The sequence below is a fragment of the Parasteatoda tepidariorum genome, chromosome 3, assembly GCF_982258835.1.
Source record: "Parasteatoda tepidariorum strain Cologne lab strain chromosome 3, Ptep-v5.0, whole genome shotgun sequence".
Lineage (NCBI taxonomy): Eukaryota > Metazoa > Arthropoda > Arachnida > Araneae > Theridiidae > Parasteatoda > Parasteatoda tepidariorum.
This window is the reverse complement of record NC_141757.1, coordinates 115,237,139-115,259,396: the sequence shown is the minus strand read 5'-3', so window position 1 is coordinate 115,259,396 and position 22,258 is coordinate 115,237,139. Positions and strand designations below refer to the sequence as shown.

General features: G+C 28.3%; 1 protein-coding gene across 5 annotated transcripts in view; it reads left to right on the top strand.

The window, feature by feature from the left end:
• Nucleotides 1–21,503, top strand: part of LOC107436417 (uncharacterized) — a 145,312-nt gene extending 123,809 nt beyond the window's left edge. For 3 of the 5 annotated variants that reach the window (XM_087159950.1, XM_087159953.1, XM_087159952.1), the window contains 4 exons: nt 3,131–3,400; nt 4,611–4,661; nt 9,511–9,648; nt 21,083–21,503. In XM_087159950.1, the coding sequence (XP_087016076.1) occupies nt 3,131–3,400; nt 4,611–4,661; nt 9,511–9,648; nt 21,083–21,102 (479 nt within the window). In that variant the 3' untranslated portion in view covers nt 21,103–21,503. The remainder of the gene's footprint in view (nt 1–3,130; nt 3,401–4,610; nt 4,662–9,510; nt 9,649–21,082) is intronic. The other 2 variants (XM_087159954.1, XM_087159951.1) reach the window with 1 other exon arrangement.
• Nucleotides 21,504–22,258: the final 755 nt, after the last annotated feature.

Genomic DNA, 22,258 nt, shown 5'->3' with positions numbered 1-22,258 from the left:
TCTCCCATACAAATGAGTTTCTGTTTTTTTCGTATTGTTTTAGTTATTGAAAAAAACACACACAAATTTTTTTAATATTTTGATGAATGCGCTTTAGTTTAGAATTACTTTTATCTGTAGAATTCATCAGGCGCAATTATATTTATATGGGCTATTCCATGGTAACGTTACATTCACGGAAACTTTATTGCACTGAGAACTTAGAAGCAAACAAATAATACTAATACACAATCTAAAATAAAGTGATTTCTTAAAATTACAATCAAAACCAAAAGGAACCTAATTAGAATAATTAATATTTTTCAATTTAAGCAGTGTAAAAATCTAAAACTAGTGTGGTAACTTACGTTACTGAAAAAGGAATGGCATAAATTTTCAATATGCTTGAAGGCAAAATTCTGTTCTTATACAAATGTTAATTGATTAAGATTATATGTATCATTTTACTGACATGTTTAAATATTTATTATACCTAGATTTAAGATTTTATTTCAAAAGTTAAATTAAATATAATTTTTTATATGGGTAACTTACGTTACAGTAACTTACGTTACGAAATTCCCTTTGCATCAAATTTTTACTCCAATAATGTACAAATGCAAATTAACATATTTAAACAGTATAGTGCAAGGGAGAAAAAGTGTACATGAAGTAAACTAAAAAAACTTTTGATTTACATACTTGATTTAGACATTACTATGCACACTTATAATGTCCTCTGTTATTAACTAGTATAGGGGCTCAATTCTTTTCACCATGCTTTCTTTCTGTAGAATATTTCATCTTCTTTTCCTGGTCATTTCCAATAGATTCCCACAGCAGCCATTTCATTGACTTTAAATTCTTGCTCTTCAACAGACATTACCACACATATAACATTTCCTCGTATCTAACCATATACCAATCTCCAGCTTTTATTTTGGATTCATCATTTTGTTTTTCAACATCTTTCACCTAAAAAACCCTTCTGGTATACCTTCTTGAACTTTTAAATGGTGGATCTGCTTAATGTTTTTAATCTGTGGAGCTTTTGAGAATAGACTAGACAGATTAACTTTTTCTGACGCTTCTTAATATCTTCTGGTTTGATTCCTACCATATTTATTTTTGTTCAATGCTCTTGTGTTGCTACCCCAAACTCAGAGGCATTGATGACAATATGTTTTCTTTTCAATACGACATTTCTTACACTTCCTTTAATAGATCCACCTGTCCCTTCAACTGGACTCTTGCCGTGTGACGTGGCAAAATAATTCCACATCAATATTTTTCCATGATGAATCTCAAAAACAGGTAAGACCGGAGTTATATATCGATTCTTGAACTGACTCCCTGGCCCATCTGACCAGATGTGAACATTTTTGATATCCACCGGCACACATTCTCCAGACCAGCACTCATCTGTTTCTTCTGAACATAAAAATAATTTTCTGAAGAATTGCGTAAGATGGAACATTATGGAATTTTCTGAAGGCTTCAGTAGCTTATCCGAAGTTTTCGTGATACTTACAAAGACAAACATTTCTAGGAGGTTTGTAACTAAGCAAGACATGCTTTGGACGGAGCTCAAAGGACTTAGTCTTCCAATTTTGCATTCTCGATTTTTTTTCCATAAACATTTGGTACATTTCTCGAACTGAATGAAGAAGATAACGTGCTTGCACTTTCTTCTTGCCACCATTAGCTTGTAGAGAGATTTCGTCCAACTTTGAAAACATATGAATGCCAACACCCAATAAAAAGATTTAATGCGAAGATTTTCAATAAAATTAATATCCTAAGGCAGTGTTTATTTATTTAAACTTTGTTATTGTAACTGGATACATCTTATTTAGTTTATATGCCAATTTTCAAAAGAAATGAACTCATTTCACATTGGTAACTTACATTACATGCAAGTCAGTAACTTGCGTTACATATATTGAATAGTGCACAAAACAATAAATAAATAATATTTGAAAGGAAAACTATTGCTACTTATTTAGTGCTAGAATCTAAGAAAGAAAAAATAATGTTCTTACTTTTGTATCACATGTTTTTTTTACACATAAAAACTTTTCCTAGTTTTTGGTAACTTACGTTACATGCATTAATGTTTAGTAGAAATTTATATAATTAAGTGAATTTAACAACAAAAAGTTATTTTAACACTGCACAATACTTCTACTAAGTGTAATAAACAATATTTATTCTTTGGAACATTTTGAAAGGAAGATAATGTTAACTTACCGATTTTCAGAATCTGACCATGTTCTTCACCCAAATCAGAACAAGCAAATGCCAATGTTCAATGGGGTACCAACACTAAAAAACTGAATTCTCAAATTTTTTTTATAAATTATCAAACTTCAAACATTTCTAATTCAGAAAAAATCCAAAATAACATTATTCTTATTTGAATTTTCCGATGCTTTTCCCCTTTTTCATGGAATCGCCCATATGCTAAATTTAGTCTCTTTCTGTTTCGTTTAAACACACAAAACCTAATGCAGATAATAAAATACATTTTTAAAAACTAAAATTAATTAATTTAGAAGCCAAATGATACAAATTAAACGGCAACTTGAATAAATATTTTTGTGTTTATTTTGTTCTCTTTTATTTTAAATGCCTTGTAATAACACTTATTCTCAATACTCTAATTTGTTATTGCTTTTAACGGTTGAATTCACGAGGCGCAATTATATTTATAGGCTAAATTTAGTCTATTTCCGTCTTGTTTAAACGCCCAAAACTTAGTGTAGATAATAAACGACATTTTTAAAAAATAAAATTAATTATTTCCGAAGCCAAATGATACAAATTAAACGGGAGCATGATTAAATATTTTTGTGATTATTTTGTTCTTCTATTTCAAATGCCTTGTAATAACACTCTTTCTTAATACTCTAACTTGTTATTGCTTTTAATGGTTGAATTCCTTAGGCACAATTATATTTATATGCTAAATTTAGTCTATGTCTGTTTTGTTTAAACACACAAAACTTAGTGTAGATAATAAACAACATTTTTGAAAAATAAAATTAATTATTTCCGAAGCCAAATGATACAAATTAAACGGAAACCTGATTAAATATTTTTGTGCTTATTTTGTTCTTTTACTTCAAATGCCTATACTCTTTTTTTCCAGAACCCCCTAGAGAAGATCTGTATTACGTCTATCAAATAACGGACATTGATGGTTCCAGAGAACTTATTGGTCAACTGTACCTACAAAATGACTTATACCTCAGTGATGTGCGAAGGGTCATCGAGAGAGATCGAAATCTATCGGAAATCATTCGAAAAAAAGAATACAAGTTTCTGGATGATAATTTAGAAGTTGTCCATCCTTATCAAGAAAGCTCATTAAATATCGAGAGAGTGTTTCCTTCACAAGAAATTTATTTGCAACCCTTACGTGAGTTTTGACTTGAGTTTTATTAAAGCAGCAAACTTAATACAAAATATGTGTGTTTTTTTAAAAAATAATTTATGTCTTCTGAATATTGTTACTTCAAACTTAATGATTTGAAGAATTGAATATCTGAAACACAAACTCCTTCTTGTATTTTATATTTTAGGATATATTTTACGAATGCTGAACAAAAAATAATTGCAAGTTACTTTTTTTAAAAATCTTAATAGTAAAAAATCACTTAAAAATTATGAGTAAGATAATAGCAAATAATTTTGTACAGTTACCAGGGTGCTTTTTTTCTGCTACCTCCTTTTACCAATCCCACCGATTGCTAAGAAGTACTTTTGATGTCTTAGAGATAAACAATATGTTGCATCAAAGCTAAAAATTAGTAAAAATAAAAGATCCAAAGTTAGATAAGTTTAAATGAAAGATCCCAACATTTTTTTTCTTGTATTTACACAGATTTTGTTCTCAATTGTTTTGAAACGAATCATTTTGCTCGGTTACCTTTGTAAATTCATCGACAATTTAGTTTATTATTATTTTTTTAAAATTTTTGGTTACCATAAAAATTAGTTAAATCTTTTTCGCTTAAGAGAATATTGTTGGAACAGAGCAAAAAGTTAATATTTAATAATGCTTTACAATTTTGTATCCATTACATTAGTTAAATAAGTTTAATGGATATTTTTTTACATAAAATCATTATTAAAAATAACACGATTAATATTCGATAATTTTAAAGCGGTTAAAAAGTTATATATTGTTTTAATCATGTTTATCATAAAGTGTTGCCTAATAAGATAATGTCCTTGAAGTACTCTATAATAAAAAACAACACTTTTAATTTTAAGCCTTGAAATCGGGATAATAATCAAAATTTAAAATATAATTATAGTATTGAAAAATAATAAGATAAATAAATATTACAGATAAATACAATCAAATAAGGGCAAATAAATATTTCATAATCCATCTATTGCCTTTATAAATTTGATTAATCTTATACTTATGACCGCTAAAAAAATTCAAACTTTTGTTTGTTAATTAAATATCCTATCCTAAGTTTTTCTTTATGGCTTATAAGATAGCACAGACAATAAAGAGAAAAGGTTTCAGACCATTATCTTTACATGCTATATAGCGAAATGCAGTTTATACAGTTATTAATTATTAAATTAAATTTCATTTCATGTTTATTTTTCAGTACCTGATCCACCAGACCCACCCAAGAGGCTACCAAAAGTACCGGCGTATGGTAAGAAATTAAGGAAGTTAAATAATTTAGTACCCATGTTGAAATCAAATTTTGAAGAAAAAGAAAAGGATACATTTCGATAATTTGATTTTTGTAATCATATAAGTAAGAAAAAGAGATGAAATATCATTATCATATAAAAGAAATAGATAACGTAATCAATATATGGGTCAACATTTCACACATTTTAAACATATCTGACTTAACATATCAGACTTAACATATCATATAAATTAATGTCATTAGGCCTGTACATGGCCTATAAATTTTAAGACGCTGCAAGTAAAAAGGATGGCATATTTTAGCAAAAAGAAAAACCCTTAAATAGAATAACATAAACAAGAATTAAAAAAAAATATTTTAATGAACTGCAAGGAGTTATTTTCCATAGTAGGATTTATTGAGTTTTTCAGTTTTATAATTATAATTTCGTATAGCAGGAGCTTATTAAAAAAATAAAAAATTTGGTTTTTATTTCTTTAAGTATATAAATAACTTTACATTGTTGATACGAATGAAATAATATACAGATTATAAAAAAATTGTATCTGTATTGTAAAATAAAAAGTCATAAATTTCTGAACTTCACAAAGTTCAAAAATATTAAAAATATAACTTTTATGTAACGCCCTCTTTTTATTACAACAGCCATCACATCTCTTCAATATCATCCCGTGTTTCTTAATGCATTCCGCTACTTTCTCTACATAAAAGTTTTGCCTACATTTAAAATATAGAGAATTATTTAGATCATTTCGAACAAAGTTTGCATTGGATTAATGACATACTAACAATATTTATTTCCGTCAGTAACACCATGAAACTTTAGTCTGTATTTGAAATATAGACTCTTATTTATATCATTTCGATCAAAGTGCGCACTTAATTAATGATAAATTAGTAAGATATTTTATTTCCGTCAGTAAAAACATAAAAGATTTTGTATATATTAAAATATAGATATTTATTTATATAGCCCCTGGCCAAATTATTAGACTCGCTATAAGATTCTATGTAAAACCTAAATTATCAGGTCATACTATACAGCTTTATTGTATTTTTGCGGCTGAAACCGGTTTACGCTTGTTTACGTTCGTGTCTCAATTGGTTAAGATTGCAATGCAATACGTTAAAAATGAATACAAATCGGAAGTATATAAAAAATCTCCCGAATTATATCCCATTACATGTATGGTTAAATGTAAACGTATTACCTATAAACTCGCGCAAAATATGTAATTACTAAAAAACTACAGTGCGTTTAAAATTTTGGTCTAATTATTATAATATACTAATACAATACCTGATATAATAAATATTCTTAATTTGTATAATATATCGTCTAATTTATCCAACCGTTGAATTAGTATAATATATCGTCTAATTTGACCAATTGATACACGAGCGTTATCAAGTGCAAACCGGTTTCAGTCGCGTAAAAAGAATAAACCTGTATAGTATCACCTGATAATTAAGATTAAAAGATAATTAATGCGTCGAATAAATTGGTCAGGGACAGTACTTCACTGCAGACAGAGTATGCATTGGATTTGCGAAAAACTAAAAACATTTTTTTGTATCCGTCCATAACAACATGAAAGTGTAGTCTGAAATAAAAAATATCGATAATTGTTTACATCAATTGAGAACAAATTATTAATTGGATTAATAATATCTCTTATTTCCATCACTAACATCATAAAGGTTTATCTACATTTAAAATATAGATAATTATTTATGCTATTGTGAACAAGCAATATATTGTATGAATGCTAAATTAATAATATCTTTTATCTGCGTCGGAAATTACATAGCCTTTCTATGCATTTAAATATAGATAATTATTAATTGTAATACAAATAAAGTATGTATTGGATCAATCTTAAATAAATTATGTCTCTTAGAGCCAGCCGTAAAATCAAACACAAAACATGAGAAAGTAACAATAATATTTAATTCAAATATTTACTTTTCTGTTTTTCTATTTCCAGCTAGTTGCACCTTGACATTTTAATCTTAAATGAATTAAACTTATTCGAAAAATGTGTAACTTAATAAATGTATTATCTTTCAAATATTTATTTAAATCTTAGCAAACTTTAAAAATGTTGTTCCTTTATGTAATCTAATATAAAATTTCTTCGTACATTAATTTTTAATTTGTAGATACCTTGATATTGGCATATATAAATAATGTGAACTCTCCGCATTCGATTCTTAAATATTATCACAAAGACAAGTGTATTTCATCCTTTATTTTTGCAAAAAATTATCTTCACGAGAAAAATCAGTTAAACTAGCTAAAAAAAAGAAATTGATTGAAGAAAAGAATGAACTATTTTCGTAAAGTATTAATTTGCAATTATGACGGGATCATTTTCTCTCTTTTTTATTGAGCATATATTATAAAAAAGTTTTTTATCTCTTTTATTTTTCCTTTCATTATTTTGATTTAAGACTGAGATTATTTGCTATGTACTTAGGAATTCCTTTCTTTTGTCAAGTTCAGATCATTATTCGATCTTAAAAAAATACCCAAGTTTTCTCTCTTATTGAGTTTCATAATAGAAGAACGATAAATCCTTTTATTCAGTTTATAGAATAAATTGGCCTTAGAAATAATAATAACTGAAATGTTTATTTTTAAAAATATTTTTGCAAAATTTTTTTTATTTTCAAAATTGACAATCTGTACTTAAATTTAAACTAGTATATCATAAAATAGATCACTATTTTTTCAAATAATGCATTAGATTAGGGTATTTTAAGCTTGTATTAATCTGTATTTTATTCACAGGGACGTTTTATATATGATGTTTTTTATGCTATCGTGTTTTCACACTTATATAGATTAGTACTGTATAATTTATGATCATAAGATTGGTATAATTAATTTGAGCTATTTAACCTTTCTCAGAATTTTAATGATATTTTCTGATTTTTATTTTTTATTTTCTGGACTTTTTCCCTTTTTAATAAAATTGCAATAGATTCCGGGATTCAGTTGAACTCGATTAGTTAAAGTTCTTCGGAGAAAATGTTTTGTAAAACAAACATTTTGTCATTTATTGGGCGACCCATACATTGGATGTGCTGTCTTAATATGCTATTTATAGCATTTCAAATTTCAACTCATTTCGGAAGATATTGGGATTCCTAACCCCTATTGACTTTTAAACAAACATATCTAGTAGAGAGAACTTCCACTATCCAGATTTTACCTTATACAGAGAGAATTCTGCAGAAATCTTTCCCATTTAGTAAAATTTATCAGATTTTGAACTAAAAGAGGAGAAAAACGTCGAAACATTTTTCATGACTGCCTAATGTAAGTTTAACTTAAACCTATGATTTTTTTTACCACTCTCAATATTTTGTGCTGGTAGTAGGTTCAGTGCAGGCCTGAGATTCGGAGTAGTATAATAGTCATTAACAGTGCTGTTATCCTCTCTGAAATAAACTACAGAAATTAAAATAACGAGATAATCTTTTGAACCAAGAAGTAATGACATGAAAGTAAAACATAAAAGACAGTAAAAATTAAGCAAAAAGCAATAAACAGCACGTTGTTGAGAAATAAGAGCTTGAGGTACAATGGAAAAAATTCCGGATAAAATTCTGGCAAATTTTTTTGATCGTAAAATCTATTTTTACCAGAACATGGTACGTAATCAAATATCTGACATACCGTAATTTTTACTGTGATATTTACCAAAAAATCACTGAATCTCTCAAATTAACTAAATATTATTGTAAAAATTATAGTATAATATTTAACGATAAAAATGAATTTTACGATAAAAGGGATTTCTCGGATGATGCACCCAAAATGGCGGTACTTTATACCGTAATTTGACCCGGAATTTTTTACAGTATACGTGAGTATACTTTACGTATACAGTATACGCGTTGATTCTCCTCATTATTTTTGCCAAATGTCTTCTCGTACTAAAATGAAGATACTTCTGCAATATATTTATTTACATGAAACATCGGAATAAAACTCCTAATCAGCTGTGACTAATCCATGTGACTTATAGCCACTTTATAAAAATAAAAATTGCTCCAGTCGAATAACATTTTGTGATTAGAGGTGTTGGGTATTTACCGATTGCGTGCAAAGGCTGTTAGTGTGCACTCATTGAGCATCCATAAATGTTTTATGTTCACATACAGTAAAATAATTTAGTAAAAGAGAATGTTGCACAACATTTTCTGGTAAATGACATCTCGATTCGAGATCATGTTGAGATTAGCTGTAAGCATAGAGCATTTTATTTTACTTTATGACCGTCGTTGAACAGTCAACCCAATTTTTACGGCTACTCATGTTCAACTCCGTAGCCTTGTATTTGTAGCCTAATCCAGAAGACCAGGGAACATCCTGGATCAATCATTGAGAGAAATTTGACTTCGCGGAGGACTTTTTGATGTAACTAACCCGCGTTTGCGTTATATGTAGAGGGAAACCACGAAAACCTACCACGGTTAGCCTGACGGCCAGGGGACTCTAAACCATGATTTGTCTACCACTGAGGATATTTTGCGTCAGCACTGTGGTCGGTGCAAACCGGGTGCGGAATTCGAATCGACGAGCTATGGCTGGGATCAACCATCGTGTCACCACATTAAAAGGCGAGCTTACTATCCACTAAGCCACCACTGCTCAAGCATAGAACATTAGCTTATTAGGCATAACTTTCAAATGAAATGGTTTTTAAGGAGTAAGAATATTTTGTAAATAGCTTTTTGTTGCTTCCACAGATTTCACGCACTCTCACTGAATTTATCACTCACACCTATTCAACTTGCTGAAATGCTTTTATGAGTCTTAATTCTGTTTTTTCAGTAGGACCTTTGGGAATATGCAGTGCTTCTGATTGCACCAGAGCCGCAAAAATAAAATGTTTGGATTGCAGAAATACAGCCTATTGTTCTAAGCGCTGTATGCAAAATGATATAAAAGAACATAGACGTGCTTGCTATAGTAAGTATAAGGTTTGTTGTTATCGTAAGTTCGGATATAGCTTTTGCCTTTTGAGATTAGCTCTTAAAAGTGGTTGGATAAATAAAAATTTCCACTTTGAAATAGGCCTTCTTTTAGAGCAAGGGACAACGTGTTCGTAACTTTTTTCAGATTCATCTCTTTAATTGGCTGGTGCTGAATAAAGGTTAGCACCACCGCAAACTTTTCAAAAATTCAGTTTTTTCTTTATTTTTTTTCACACTGTTTCAGTTCAAAAATGAATTAAATTATTGACACTTTAAGCTAAAATATCGTACAAATTTGCTGCAACCGTAATCAGGTTAAATTGAACCATTTTTGACTCAATTTGTATTACATTGTCACATAATTTAACTTTTCAACATTGAACCATAATATCGATGTCTTGCTCTATAATATCGATATCTTATAGATCTATAATATTGAATGTTGCAATATTAATAAGGTGTAAAACTGAATAATTTTCCCGTTCAGTCTGAATTTCAATGTCAGGTAGTAAGAAGGATAAACGCTAACTTGTATGTTGCTTTAATTCTTAAAATGGTTTAATTTCCAACTACCATACCAACAATTTGCACCAACAACTACCAACAATCGGCACCATATCCAGGATGAGGTGAACTTGAATAATATTAGGGTTTGATAAGCTACAAAATATTTCTAGTGTAGTATGTGCTGAGTTTAAATCATTTTTTTAAATCTAGAACTTTAGCAGAATTAAAGAGAATTGGTTTATGTCACTTTGCCTGTATTTACGAATCTTTAAACTTTATTCGTTTCTAAAAAAACAAAACTTTTCAAACTTGTAAAAAAGATATTAGGTTAAATGAATTTTTTCATTCGTTTTTTTCTGATTCGAGGTATTACGGTAGTGTGGAATTCCTTTTTTATCTGTTTTTTTTTATAAGCAACAAAAGTTAATTTTTTAACAGAAATAAAGCTTATTTTCCTCCGTTATACTTCTTAAGAATAAATTTAATACGTATATTCAATAGATTTAAGGAAAAACAAATACTTATAACGATAAGCTTCAAAATTTAAAAAAAGAAATTCTATATTCGAAAACAATGCCGGGATTTTCAAAAGACTTTTGATAAATAATTTTTTTTATTACTGATTACTTTTTATTATTATTCATGGACTTTGTGGTTTTTAATACCGAAAATCTTTCTTTTTAAAATCTCAATGCCAGCTAAAAAATGAAATTAATAAAAATTATTAAGATTAAGACTTTTTTACGCATTTTTTATTAAAATAAAGAACAGTTTTTGAGCAGATTCGAATTCTAATGCTGTCTGTATGCCGATTTATTGAAATCGTAAGCTGTTAGATATTTTGAGGTTCATTAAACCGTAATATTATACAAATTAACATCAGCCTAAGTATGGTGACCGTTGAATCATAATAGTATCGAGTGAATTAAATCGTTTAATCACTGATTACAGGACATTAGAGTTCAACTTAAATGAAAAACATTGTTCAATTGAACATCTCATTTAGATATCAGCAAATTTGCATGACATAATTCTTATTATCGAACCGTTAATATTTATTAATAACGGTTCTACTTTATTACGTTTTTTTTCTTATTTAAGTATTAATATTAAGATCTAACATTGAACCGATTTTGTGCGAGTGTATGAATCAAAAATCCTTTTGAATTTAATAAACTGAGAAAAAAAGTATGGCTTAAGTTACCAGAATAAGGTAAAATTAACCATGTTTCCCGCTCTTTGGAAGAATAGAAAAAAGTTCGGTAATTTTTACCAAAGAGCCTTGGTAATAATTTTGGTTAAATTAACAGTAAAATGAGGTTTTATAATCGGAGATAAAATGTGGTAAAATTTGGGTAATTTTTTTGTGATACTTTAGAGCGTGGCATAAAAACTAATTATTCGTTTAAATATATTTTTCAGTTTTATATTTTCTACTAAATGTGTGGTAATAAGAACTACAATTTTGAAAACAAGGATTTCTGATAAACTGTTACCGTATGAGGAGGAAATAATTGGTTTATTACCCATAGAGCAAAATGGGTGTTGTTTTGAGTTTGATGGCGTGCGCACCTTGTTTGGACGTTATCATACTTTTCAACTGTCTTCAAGAGTAATGGCAAAGAGTGCGCATGCGTCGTAATTGCATGCGTTGCTATGGCGACCGCTGTTGTTTGATACATTTTTTAGATTTCTTTTTTTAACTTTTAATTTTGTAACGCATTAAGTTAGTGAGTTTATTTTTGAGTTATGGGACCAGAGAGATCCCGTAATACTTCTTGAGTTGTGAATAAAAGAGAATTTCATCATTTGAACGATATTTTTGTTTTTATTGTTTTAATTAAGAATCGGAAATTCTAACCTACAGTTCAAACTGGATCGTTTTCAATACTAGTTCAGGTGAATATCACACATAAAGAGGGTAAAAAAGAATAGACCATTTTGCCAATGGGTAACCTGTGATCCCCTTCCGGCAATCGCAATTTTTTAGAAAATTGATTTTGAAAATTAAAGAAATTTCAATGATGAACTGCTTCTCTTAGATCTAAATAACTACAAATAAGTGCAAATAGTTTTTTTTATTTACCGTAGTTTTGGTTTTAAGACCTAAATTATGCTTTTTTTCTTCTTCACCAGAAATGTCATTACCTTATAGTGCGGTAATTTTACAAGAATTTTTTTTCACCGTGTTATTTATATCATATTTTTACTATGATATTTACTATGAAACAAACATCATGGATCGAAATTTTAAAGAAGTTTTATTTTTCCATTTTAAAGAAAAACAGTTCTCTTTATCTTACATTTTAACGAACTCTCATTATTATTCTTTTTCTTACTTTGCATACAATTTGCTAACAAAAACGCCTTTTTTTATTATTAAAGCTTATTTTACAAAACATTTTCAGCATTTCTGTACTTTTTTTTATTCTTTAATAAACGATAGAGGAGGAAAATATAACAGCTCGACGCAAATTACATCGAATAACGGATATTATTTGAAGAATTGAGGTTTATTCTTATGGAAAAAAGAAAATACTATTGAGACTGGTTCATTGAAAGCAAAATTTATCACTAATGAGGAAGTTCTTTCCCTGTTCGTGAATTCCATTTGCCCAAGTTACATCTTTTATTTGCCAATAGTGTTTTCAACTCCATTTACTCAAATTTTCTCATAAGTAGAAACTGGTGGAAACAAATGATATTCTAGATGCTTGCAGGTTACTTATTCTATAATTTGCATTTGATAGGCAGAAATAACATCATAAAAAAGAAAACAATCCAATATTATGATGTTTTAGAAAGAATTTATTACATTTTCAGAAATTTTTTTCAGTTTCATACACTATTATAAAGAGAGTTTCAAAATCATTTTTAATTTTATAGCCTAAGTTTTACTATTATTAGAACGCCAAAAAGTTGTATTTTTTACAGATGAGCTTCGGTAATGATTTCGGTGATATTAGTTACAAAACATGATTTTATGATGTGTGATAAAATTTGTAAATGTGGTGAAATTTCATGATACCTTTGAGCATGGCATAAAAACTCTTCATTGGATTAAATTTGCTTTTAAATTTTGAATATTTTTACTGATTGTGTGGCAATGAGGACTGAAAACGAGAATTTCCGGTAAACCTATATGAAAGGAAAAAATTACTAAATGGATGGTTTAAATTCCTTACATAATGGTTTTATTAATCAGAATTATGTTTTTCTTTTATAAGAACCTTCATTACCTTACATAATTGTAATTTTATCTGAATTGTTTTCTCCGTGTTTGAATACGTACGTAAAATTTCAGAAATATCTTTTCAACGTCAAAGTATAATGTCGCTATCTTGAAGTATAACACTATGCAAAACTGGTCTGTGTATTAACTTAGAGTTAACTAAAAAAGCACCAGTTTGCCTGACTAAGCCTATGCAACTCCGAAAAACGTAACATCATTCAGTCAGAGCCGTCAATCGGAATATTGTTCAAATATCTAAAGATCTTTAAGAATGGTATTAACTCAATTTAACAACGCTCTACTTTATATTACCAAGGTAATCCAAATCACGGTGCAAAATAAATTATTTTAAAATGCACACAATATTTCCCTTGATGCTAACTTAATTTGAATTGAAAAATGGTTCAACTCAACTTCAAAAGGGTGGTTACATCATTATGGTTCAGTCTAATGATTCTAAGGTACAACGTAAAAATTATTTTTCTGATAGTAAATTGATTTCTCTGATAACTTTTACAGGAAGTAAAGCTTATACTACAATATTATATTTGTAACCAGGTATTTTAATTTTATTCATTTTTTTAAAGAATTGGATATCGAACATTATTTTATTTATTAACACTTTATTTATTAATACTTTAACATAATTTTATTCATAAAAAACTTTTTAGTTTTAATGTAAATTTAAAAAAAGTACTTCATTTAGCTTGTTTTATAATATAGGCTATTTCCACAAATTGAATTGCAGCAGAAATAGTTAAATGTGACGAATGTAGTGAGTGCATCGATGCTATTGTAGACGCTCACGGAGCGCTCATGTAAACGGAATTTTTCCCAGATCAGTTTGTGATATAAAATTCCCTACATAAAATTTCTTATGATGTTTTGATTGCATTTTGAGTATTTGAAAGTGAATAAAAATTCAGCTATATTAAAAAAATAAAATAAAAAATTCTTAAATAAACTTTTTTTTTAGATTTTTTATTTTGTAATTGATTTTTAGGCAAAACGATATAAAAAATTTATTTTGTTAAAATTATAAATTTCCACATTTTAGTAGAAGAATTGTCTGGTAAACCCATTCTTACTGTAATAAGCAATCTAAAGAAAATGAATTTCGATTTTCCTCTACTGCAAAATTAAAAAACAAACTAAATTCAAAAATACAAATTTATATCGCTGAATAATCTGTTTTAAAATGACAATTAAAAAAATACAGAGAATAATTGAGTATGCGAGAAAATTCAGTGCACTTTATGTTTTAAATTATGTTGTTTGGATTGCTTTTATCATTTTGTTGAACGCAAAACAGTGTCACATTGTCAAAAGTTAAACGAATTATTTATTTTTTTTAATTCCAACTATGAATTCATGAACATTAACTGTATAGAAAATTTATTAAGTGTTTATTTTCATATTCCAATGCAATGTTTTCCAGATGATAACCCAAAAAAAGTTTTAACAAAATTCTTCCATTTCTTAAAATATTTTTACCTTAAAGTTAAAAATTACAGCAAATATTATTTCGTTTAGTGAAAAATTCAGTATTCCCTTCTACACTCCCAAAAGTTTCCGTTTAAAACCAATTCGCAACATTAGGTATGATCTATCGACCCTCGAGAAATTCCACGTCAGGAAGGAATTGTTCCAGTGAATTCCCACAAGTGACACCTGCGGACTTAGGAATTAGGTTAAAGAAAAGTAAAGTAGCTCTTTCAAGCAAGAATTCTTGATCGAATTTTATTGCTGTTTTTAGGGTTGCATTTAATGCGGTTCAAATAGTAAATATTCGACTGAGCAGCGTAACTCTGAGAATGAAGTTATTTGTAACTTTATCGGGATTTCAGTAAAAAAAAAACTCGATTAAATAAATGTAAAATACGCAGAATGCGTTAACATAAATGAAATGTATTTTTTTTATTTCTTGCTCATTGTGTATTAATTTATGTATTTTTTTTATTTTTGTTATAAGCTTTAAAAAAGATTAGGATTAAAAAAATAACACTTTTCAAGCAGTGTTCGAAAACTGAAAGCAAAAGCTTAAAAGTTTCCCTATTAGGTACTTGCAACTTAAGAAGAAGTGAATTGGTTGTGCCTAAACATGTGATTTTAAATTGACCGTGTACTTGCAATTGTGTGTCGAACCTAATTGGCCTCTGAATCTACAAATACTACGATTTACCTAAGATGACGTCACTTGCAGGTATCCAATTGCGGCGAAAGTAATTAAAATGCATTTTTAATCAGTTTAAAATAAGAAGGAACGTCAATGTAAGCATTTGAAGAAATCGGTATTCTTGTTTTATCACGTTTTGGCGATATGCATGTTTGAGCATGCAACTCTAAAATTACAAAGGATACTAAAAATTAATCTGAGATGAACGGAAATAGATGTATGATTACGTTACGTAAATTCATTTAGAGATATCGAAAATTTGAACGAAATCCGTTGGACAATTTTTGAGCTAACAATTTTCAAAAAAAATCGATATTTTAAGGCTTTATTTCTCCCAAAATAGCGAGAAATATTATTAACTAGAGATAAATATTATTAACTAGTAACCCCTGCTCGCTAACGCTCGCCAACCCTCGAAAATTGCTGCGTAATCTTATATGCTTCGCAAACCAAGGTCGCTTCGCTAGCTACTAACTTAGGCACATTACAAATGAACAAAATTCTAAGAATTCAAAACAATCATTCAAATCCATGTAACAACTTTTTCTTTTTTAAAAAAAATTACATCTTTTTAGTAAATACTAAGTCATTAAAATAAATTTGAATTCAAATAAATGACATGCAATTCGCTAAACCTATTAGAAATGTGCTATAGTATAAAATCGTAAGATAAAATTTCTGAAACTGATATCTTTTTAAAAAGGCTAAAAGTTGGGCTATAATTAAGTCTATTAAAATGACAGCACGTCGTCCACGCATTCTTTCACCACTACGTCTTTCATAGCTGTCATCAATGCTCTCTTCCAATCTTCGAGCACGCTTCTTTTGCTTATACTTCAAAAGCGTAACAGCACGACTGAGACTCATTTTTCAATGAATAACTAATAACAATAATAAAACAAATAAATTCGTCATATAAATAAAAAATCGTCAAATAAATTCGTAATGTATAAATTCGTGAAAGTATCGACAAAGACTACTCACTTCTGCCTGACTTACATTTGGTGAGTATGCTCTCTCTGGTTACTTCAGTTTCCGTTTTTAAAAGCGCTATATGTTGAGCCATCTCAGCTAGATTTGGCATGTGACATTTTTAGCGGCAATCATTGGTCGATTTTCTAGCGTTGCCATTCGGGGAATTGTAATGAGGCTTTTTTTTGTTTCCGTGTATGAGAAATATATATATAGATTAGAATCACGCTTTTCGCAAATTGCAAGCTTCGGCATCACTTGCTTCTCAATAATGTACTAATTTCAAAATAAATTTAACTAATTTTAATCCGAGGTAAAATAATATACAAAATGTAAGTTTTTTTTAATACGTAGCTTCGTTTAAGATTGAGTGAATCTTACACAGAGAAAAAAGTATGGTCAGAACTTCCATTAAATTCCAAAATTTACCGTGTTTCTAACTCTATGAGCAAATAGCACGATTATTTTTAACGAAAAACTTTGCTAATGATTTTGGTATAATTAATAATAAAATATTGTTTTATAATATGTGATAAAATTTGGTAAATGCGTTAGTTTTATCATGTAATTGTATCATGATACATTAGAACATGGCATAAAAACCATTTATCTGGTTAAATTTACTTTTCAGCTTTGTATTTTTTACTAAATGTGTGGGAACAAAAACTATAATTGGTATTTGGTGAGCACTATGGTAGCAAGACCTATATAAACGGAAAAATTACCAAACAAATTGGTTACATACCCATTTTGGCTTTATTAATCATAATTTTTTCTCTGAATATGATAAAGATTTTAAACTTTAATTAAAATGGCAATTTATTGTAAAACATTTTCACTGAAATTTGCTACTGAACTATTATTTCTTTAATATATAGAGTATTTTCCAGATATGTATTAGCTTCAATAAATAAGAAAGTGTAAGAAGAGAAAATAATACGTGAATGAATAAAAACTGCAAAACTTTTTTGCCTTGTGATTTTTGCAGCTGTTACCTCTCAACCCATATCGATCTGCTTATTAGAGAAACAAGAGATATACATACAAAGAGACATATATATATATATATATATATATATATATATATATATATATATATATATATATATATATTATTTTTTTCCATAGGAAGTTGTTCGTAATTCAACTGTATTTTTTTCATCTCCTTTTTTCTGCAGTCGGTATTGCTTTTATATTTACAATTTTAGTTCTCTGAATATTAACGTTGAGAACGTAAATTTTGTTTTGCCTTTCGTTTGTACGATTTAAATTGCCGACAAATTCGAGTAATTTTGATGTTAAATACATATACAGGATGCTAATAACAACCGTCATTTCATAGTTTTTAAGTCCATAAAAAAATAAAGTAATAAAATTTTAATTTATCAAGAAAATTCTTTGAATTCTAATGAAACTTTTTTAATCTGTTCAAACCATTGAAGTTATAATGCATATGGTTTATATATATATATATATATATATATATATATATATATATATATATATATATATATATATATATATATATATATATATATATATATATGTAATACAAAAATTAAATACTTTTGCATTAAAACTTCATTCGTTTTCATAAAATATCTTTAGTAAAGGATAAGGGTAGAAATTCTATTTTGGGACTTCAAGGCTAAAAACATGCCAATGAATAATAATTAGATTTATACTTCAAAAGAGAAGTTATTTTAAGATCTTTCACTTCCATATAAGGAAAGATTAAACGATTTGCTGTGAGTAATACATAAATTGATGAGGCGCAAGAATACAGAAAAAGGCAATATGACTAGCCTCTTAACAACTTTTAATCATCCTATAAAATGCAGGAGCAATGTTTTTGCGCGACTTTATGGTGTATAATGTTTACCAACTAAACTTCGTCAGATCTGACTGTAACTCTGTCTCTCCCTCTCCGTCTGGAGAGGGATGAAACTGCTATTTCACCATCGTTTAACTAAATAAAAGATTATGCACAATATGGACTCGTTAATCGTGCTGCTTTGACTCTTAAATTACAAAAAAATAACGGTGTGGTTACACCGAATATTTCATATATATATATATATATATATATATATATATATATATATATATATATATATATATATATATATATATATATATATATATATATATATATATATATATATATATATATATATATATATATATATATATATATATATATATATATATATATATATATATATATAATATAAGAGGAGAATGAAATGGTAACACATAGCCAATCAAAATTGAGAACGTATGTGTGTGAAAAGGTACATATTTTTAATAATACTGCCTGCAGAAATGCTACAACTAAACTTACCAGCTAAAGCTTGTTGCGATTTTCATTTCGTGTTGAATGTGTGAATTATATTGATCAGAGTTTACTTTAAAATACTCATTTGTTTTTACCTATTTTCAAAAAATCGTTCAGCCAGAAATATTAATTAACAGTTCATATTTGTATCAGATATTTCTTAAATAGTGCATAAAAGTGCAAATCATTGGTACACAAAATGATGTGAAGCGAAGGATCAATGAAAAATGTACATAGCTAGGTTTTTTGAATATTCAGAGATCTATTGTAAATAATTTTTAATTTTATTGTTTTCACCTTATTTTTTATAACAATTCAGACAAAAATGTTTATTGATCATTGATAACATAATTATTTCATTTTATATATTTCTTTTATTAGTATTCAGCATGAAAAAAAAGTTAAATTGCTTAATTTAATTTGTCGAATTTCAGTTACATATGTTTTTATTATATAATTTTCTTTTTGTCTGATTGAAACTAAAATATTTTGTCAGTTAACAGTATTAAAGTTAATTGGGAAATAACTTGCATTGGTATTGAATATTACTTAACTTTTGAAATATTACTTAGCACCAACTTATTAATATTTCATGTTTTAATTTGTTTACCATATTTTAAAGTTTTTTTTCCATCCGGTTTTAATTGTTTTCAGGGTAAAAATATACTTGAGGGTGCCCCTTGGCGAAATTGGCGACTTATGTTTGGCGCCATTCCTGTTTGCTGTTTGCGCGGAACACGGTGTTAACAGGAATGGCTGCCAAAACATAATGATATTTCAATAAAACATTGGAAAATTTTAACAAAACATGGACCAAATCTTTATAAAATTGCAATGAACCAATATAGGCAAAATTAGTAAACCCAATAAAATGCATTTTGAATCGAAACAAAAATTAATGGAGTAAGCACAGAAAGAAAAGGAAAAAAAACAACAACTCAATTCTTCATTAAGCTTGAATATCCTCAGATTTAGGTGCACAGAATTCTCTAATAGCAGAGTGATACTGTTTAAATTTATCATGAAAAGAATCTGCGTGCCTCCATCGCCACATAAATTCGGCGAAATAGGAATCGAAAATGGCGTCTGTGGTACCGGACTGGCAGTGGCATTTTTTTCTAAAGTTCCCTTTTATGACTGCCCACATACCTTCGATCTTATTGACCGGAAGCAAAAGTAACCTGACCACTTGGTATCCAACTTAGAACTAACGGACCTCTGAAATTACATATACCGTTAAACATTTAAAACTAACGCTAAAATCTAAACCAATCAGAATCAACATCGGGTTTCAACATCGCCCAGCTTGGTGATCAACCGCGATCACAACTTGGCGAGAATCAAGGGGCACCCTCAAATATAGTCTACCGGACCAACAATGGTTTGAGTTAGGCTCTGCCCAATACCTCCTAGAAAAGAGTAGGCCTCTGCACGGGTTACCATAAATATCCTTTAGTAGTCCAAACGTAATGACATATTTCGTATTTTCAACCACTGCGCAGCTTAGTACCCCGAACGTAATGATATCTTTCTTATTTTTTTATAAACTGCGCAATTAACTTCGTCACATCGGACTACTAATTTGATCCGTGCTCAGGCCTTCCTTATTCTAGGAGGTGTTGCTCTGCCACGCGTGCTTCGGATACGGAGATTAATCTCCGGCTAATGCCCTATAGTAATGTGTTAAATAATATTGCTTCCTCGCTTTATACAAGTTTATGATATTTTTTGTATCGAAATTGCTTTATATAAGTTTATAATGTTGATAATAAGTTCCTCTGACATTTTACTATCCTATCATATTCTCTCTATGTGATGTTGCTGCAGAAAAATTGCCAGATAATCTCCAGGAAAACGACTTTAAGTTTAATCGCGAAGCGAACGAAAATGTAATTGCGTAGCAATTATCGGGGGTTGGCAAGCGGTAGTGAGCAGGGGGCGTAGCCCTCTAGTATATATATATATATATATATATATATATATATATATATATATATATATATATATATATATATATATATATATATATATATATATATATATATATATATATATATATATATATATATATATATATATATATATATATATATATATATGTATATATATATATATATATATATATATATATATATATATATATATATATATATATATATATATATATGAAATTTTGCATATTTACTTTGTTTTGTTTTTTACAGAACCAGCATGGAGATTATGATTTTTAATAATAAGAAGAATTGAATTTTGGAACAAAAGAAAATGTATTTTGGAAAAAAAAAAGTTTTTCTGATTTATGATGTTTGTTCAATAAAATTTACTTCAAAGTGGATCTTAATAAATATCTTGAGTGAAACTAAAGGAAAATCAGATTAAAATTTATACTGTGTGAGAAAATACTTATGTTCTTATGATTAATACTGGATATATTTGAAGTATTGATTGATTATAATTGATATGCATTTGTATGTCTCTTAAATATTATGTATATATTATTTAAAAAATATTCAGAAAAATAGGATTCAAAATTTGAGATACTGGAATCATAAAACTGTTTGTCATCGTTTTCTATTATACTATTTCATTTAATGATATTTCAATAAAATTGAAGATTTTGATGTGTACATTTCTTTTTTAGAAAAATAACTCGACTGATTTCTTATTAGCATAGTTATATTTTATGAAATTGAAATATTAAAAGTAAAATTTATGAAAAAAACATGGTGCTTCATAATCTCGATTTTTAAAATGCATTTCTGAAAATCTATTTAAAAAAAAGATATATTTAATAAATATTAGGCCGTGATGGCTTAGAGATTGAGCTGTAATAATGTTGCACTGAGTTAAATCAACGGTGGCGACTAGAAGCCAACACAGTTTCGGATCAATGGACGTCAGCTTGCCTGGAAAGTAAAGATGAAGTGCGCAAAGCTTGTCAAATTGTTGAGTCTTAACCTTCAGGACCTCTTGGCCACAACCAGCAGCTCTTGGAATGCTTTGCTTTACATATACATAATATTGACCGAAAACTAATATCAAACACACAATTGGCGGGGTTAAAAGCTTTAAGACCAGTTTGGTGAATAAAAATTAAAGTGGGGTGAATATTATTTATAAAAACAATTCACCGGTTTTCAACAATTCACCGGTGGTTATTACTTCCTTTCTTACAATTTCTCCGAGCAATCAAACATGTTTCGATGTTTCAATCACGTCTACGTCGTTGATGATTTTGTTCGCTCTCGATAATGTTTTTCTTTTTCCTGAAATAAATAATTTATGACCTCGAATGTGTACGCTTTTTTGTATAATTTTTCACAAAGATTCTCGAAATATATGTCAAAAAAGGTGATTTTGGATTTAGATTCTTTTCTTAA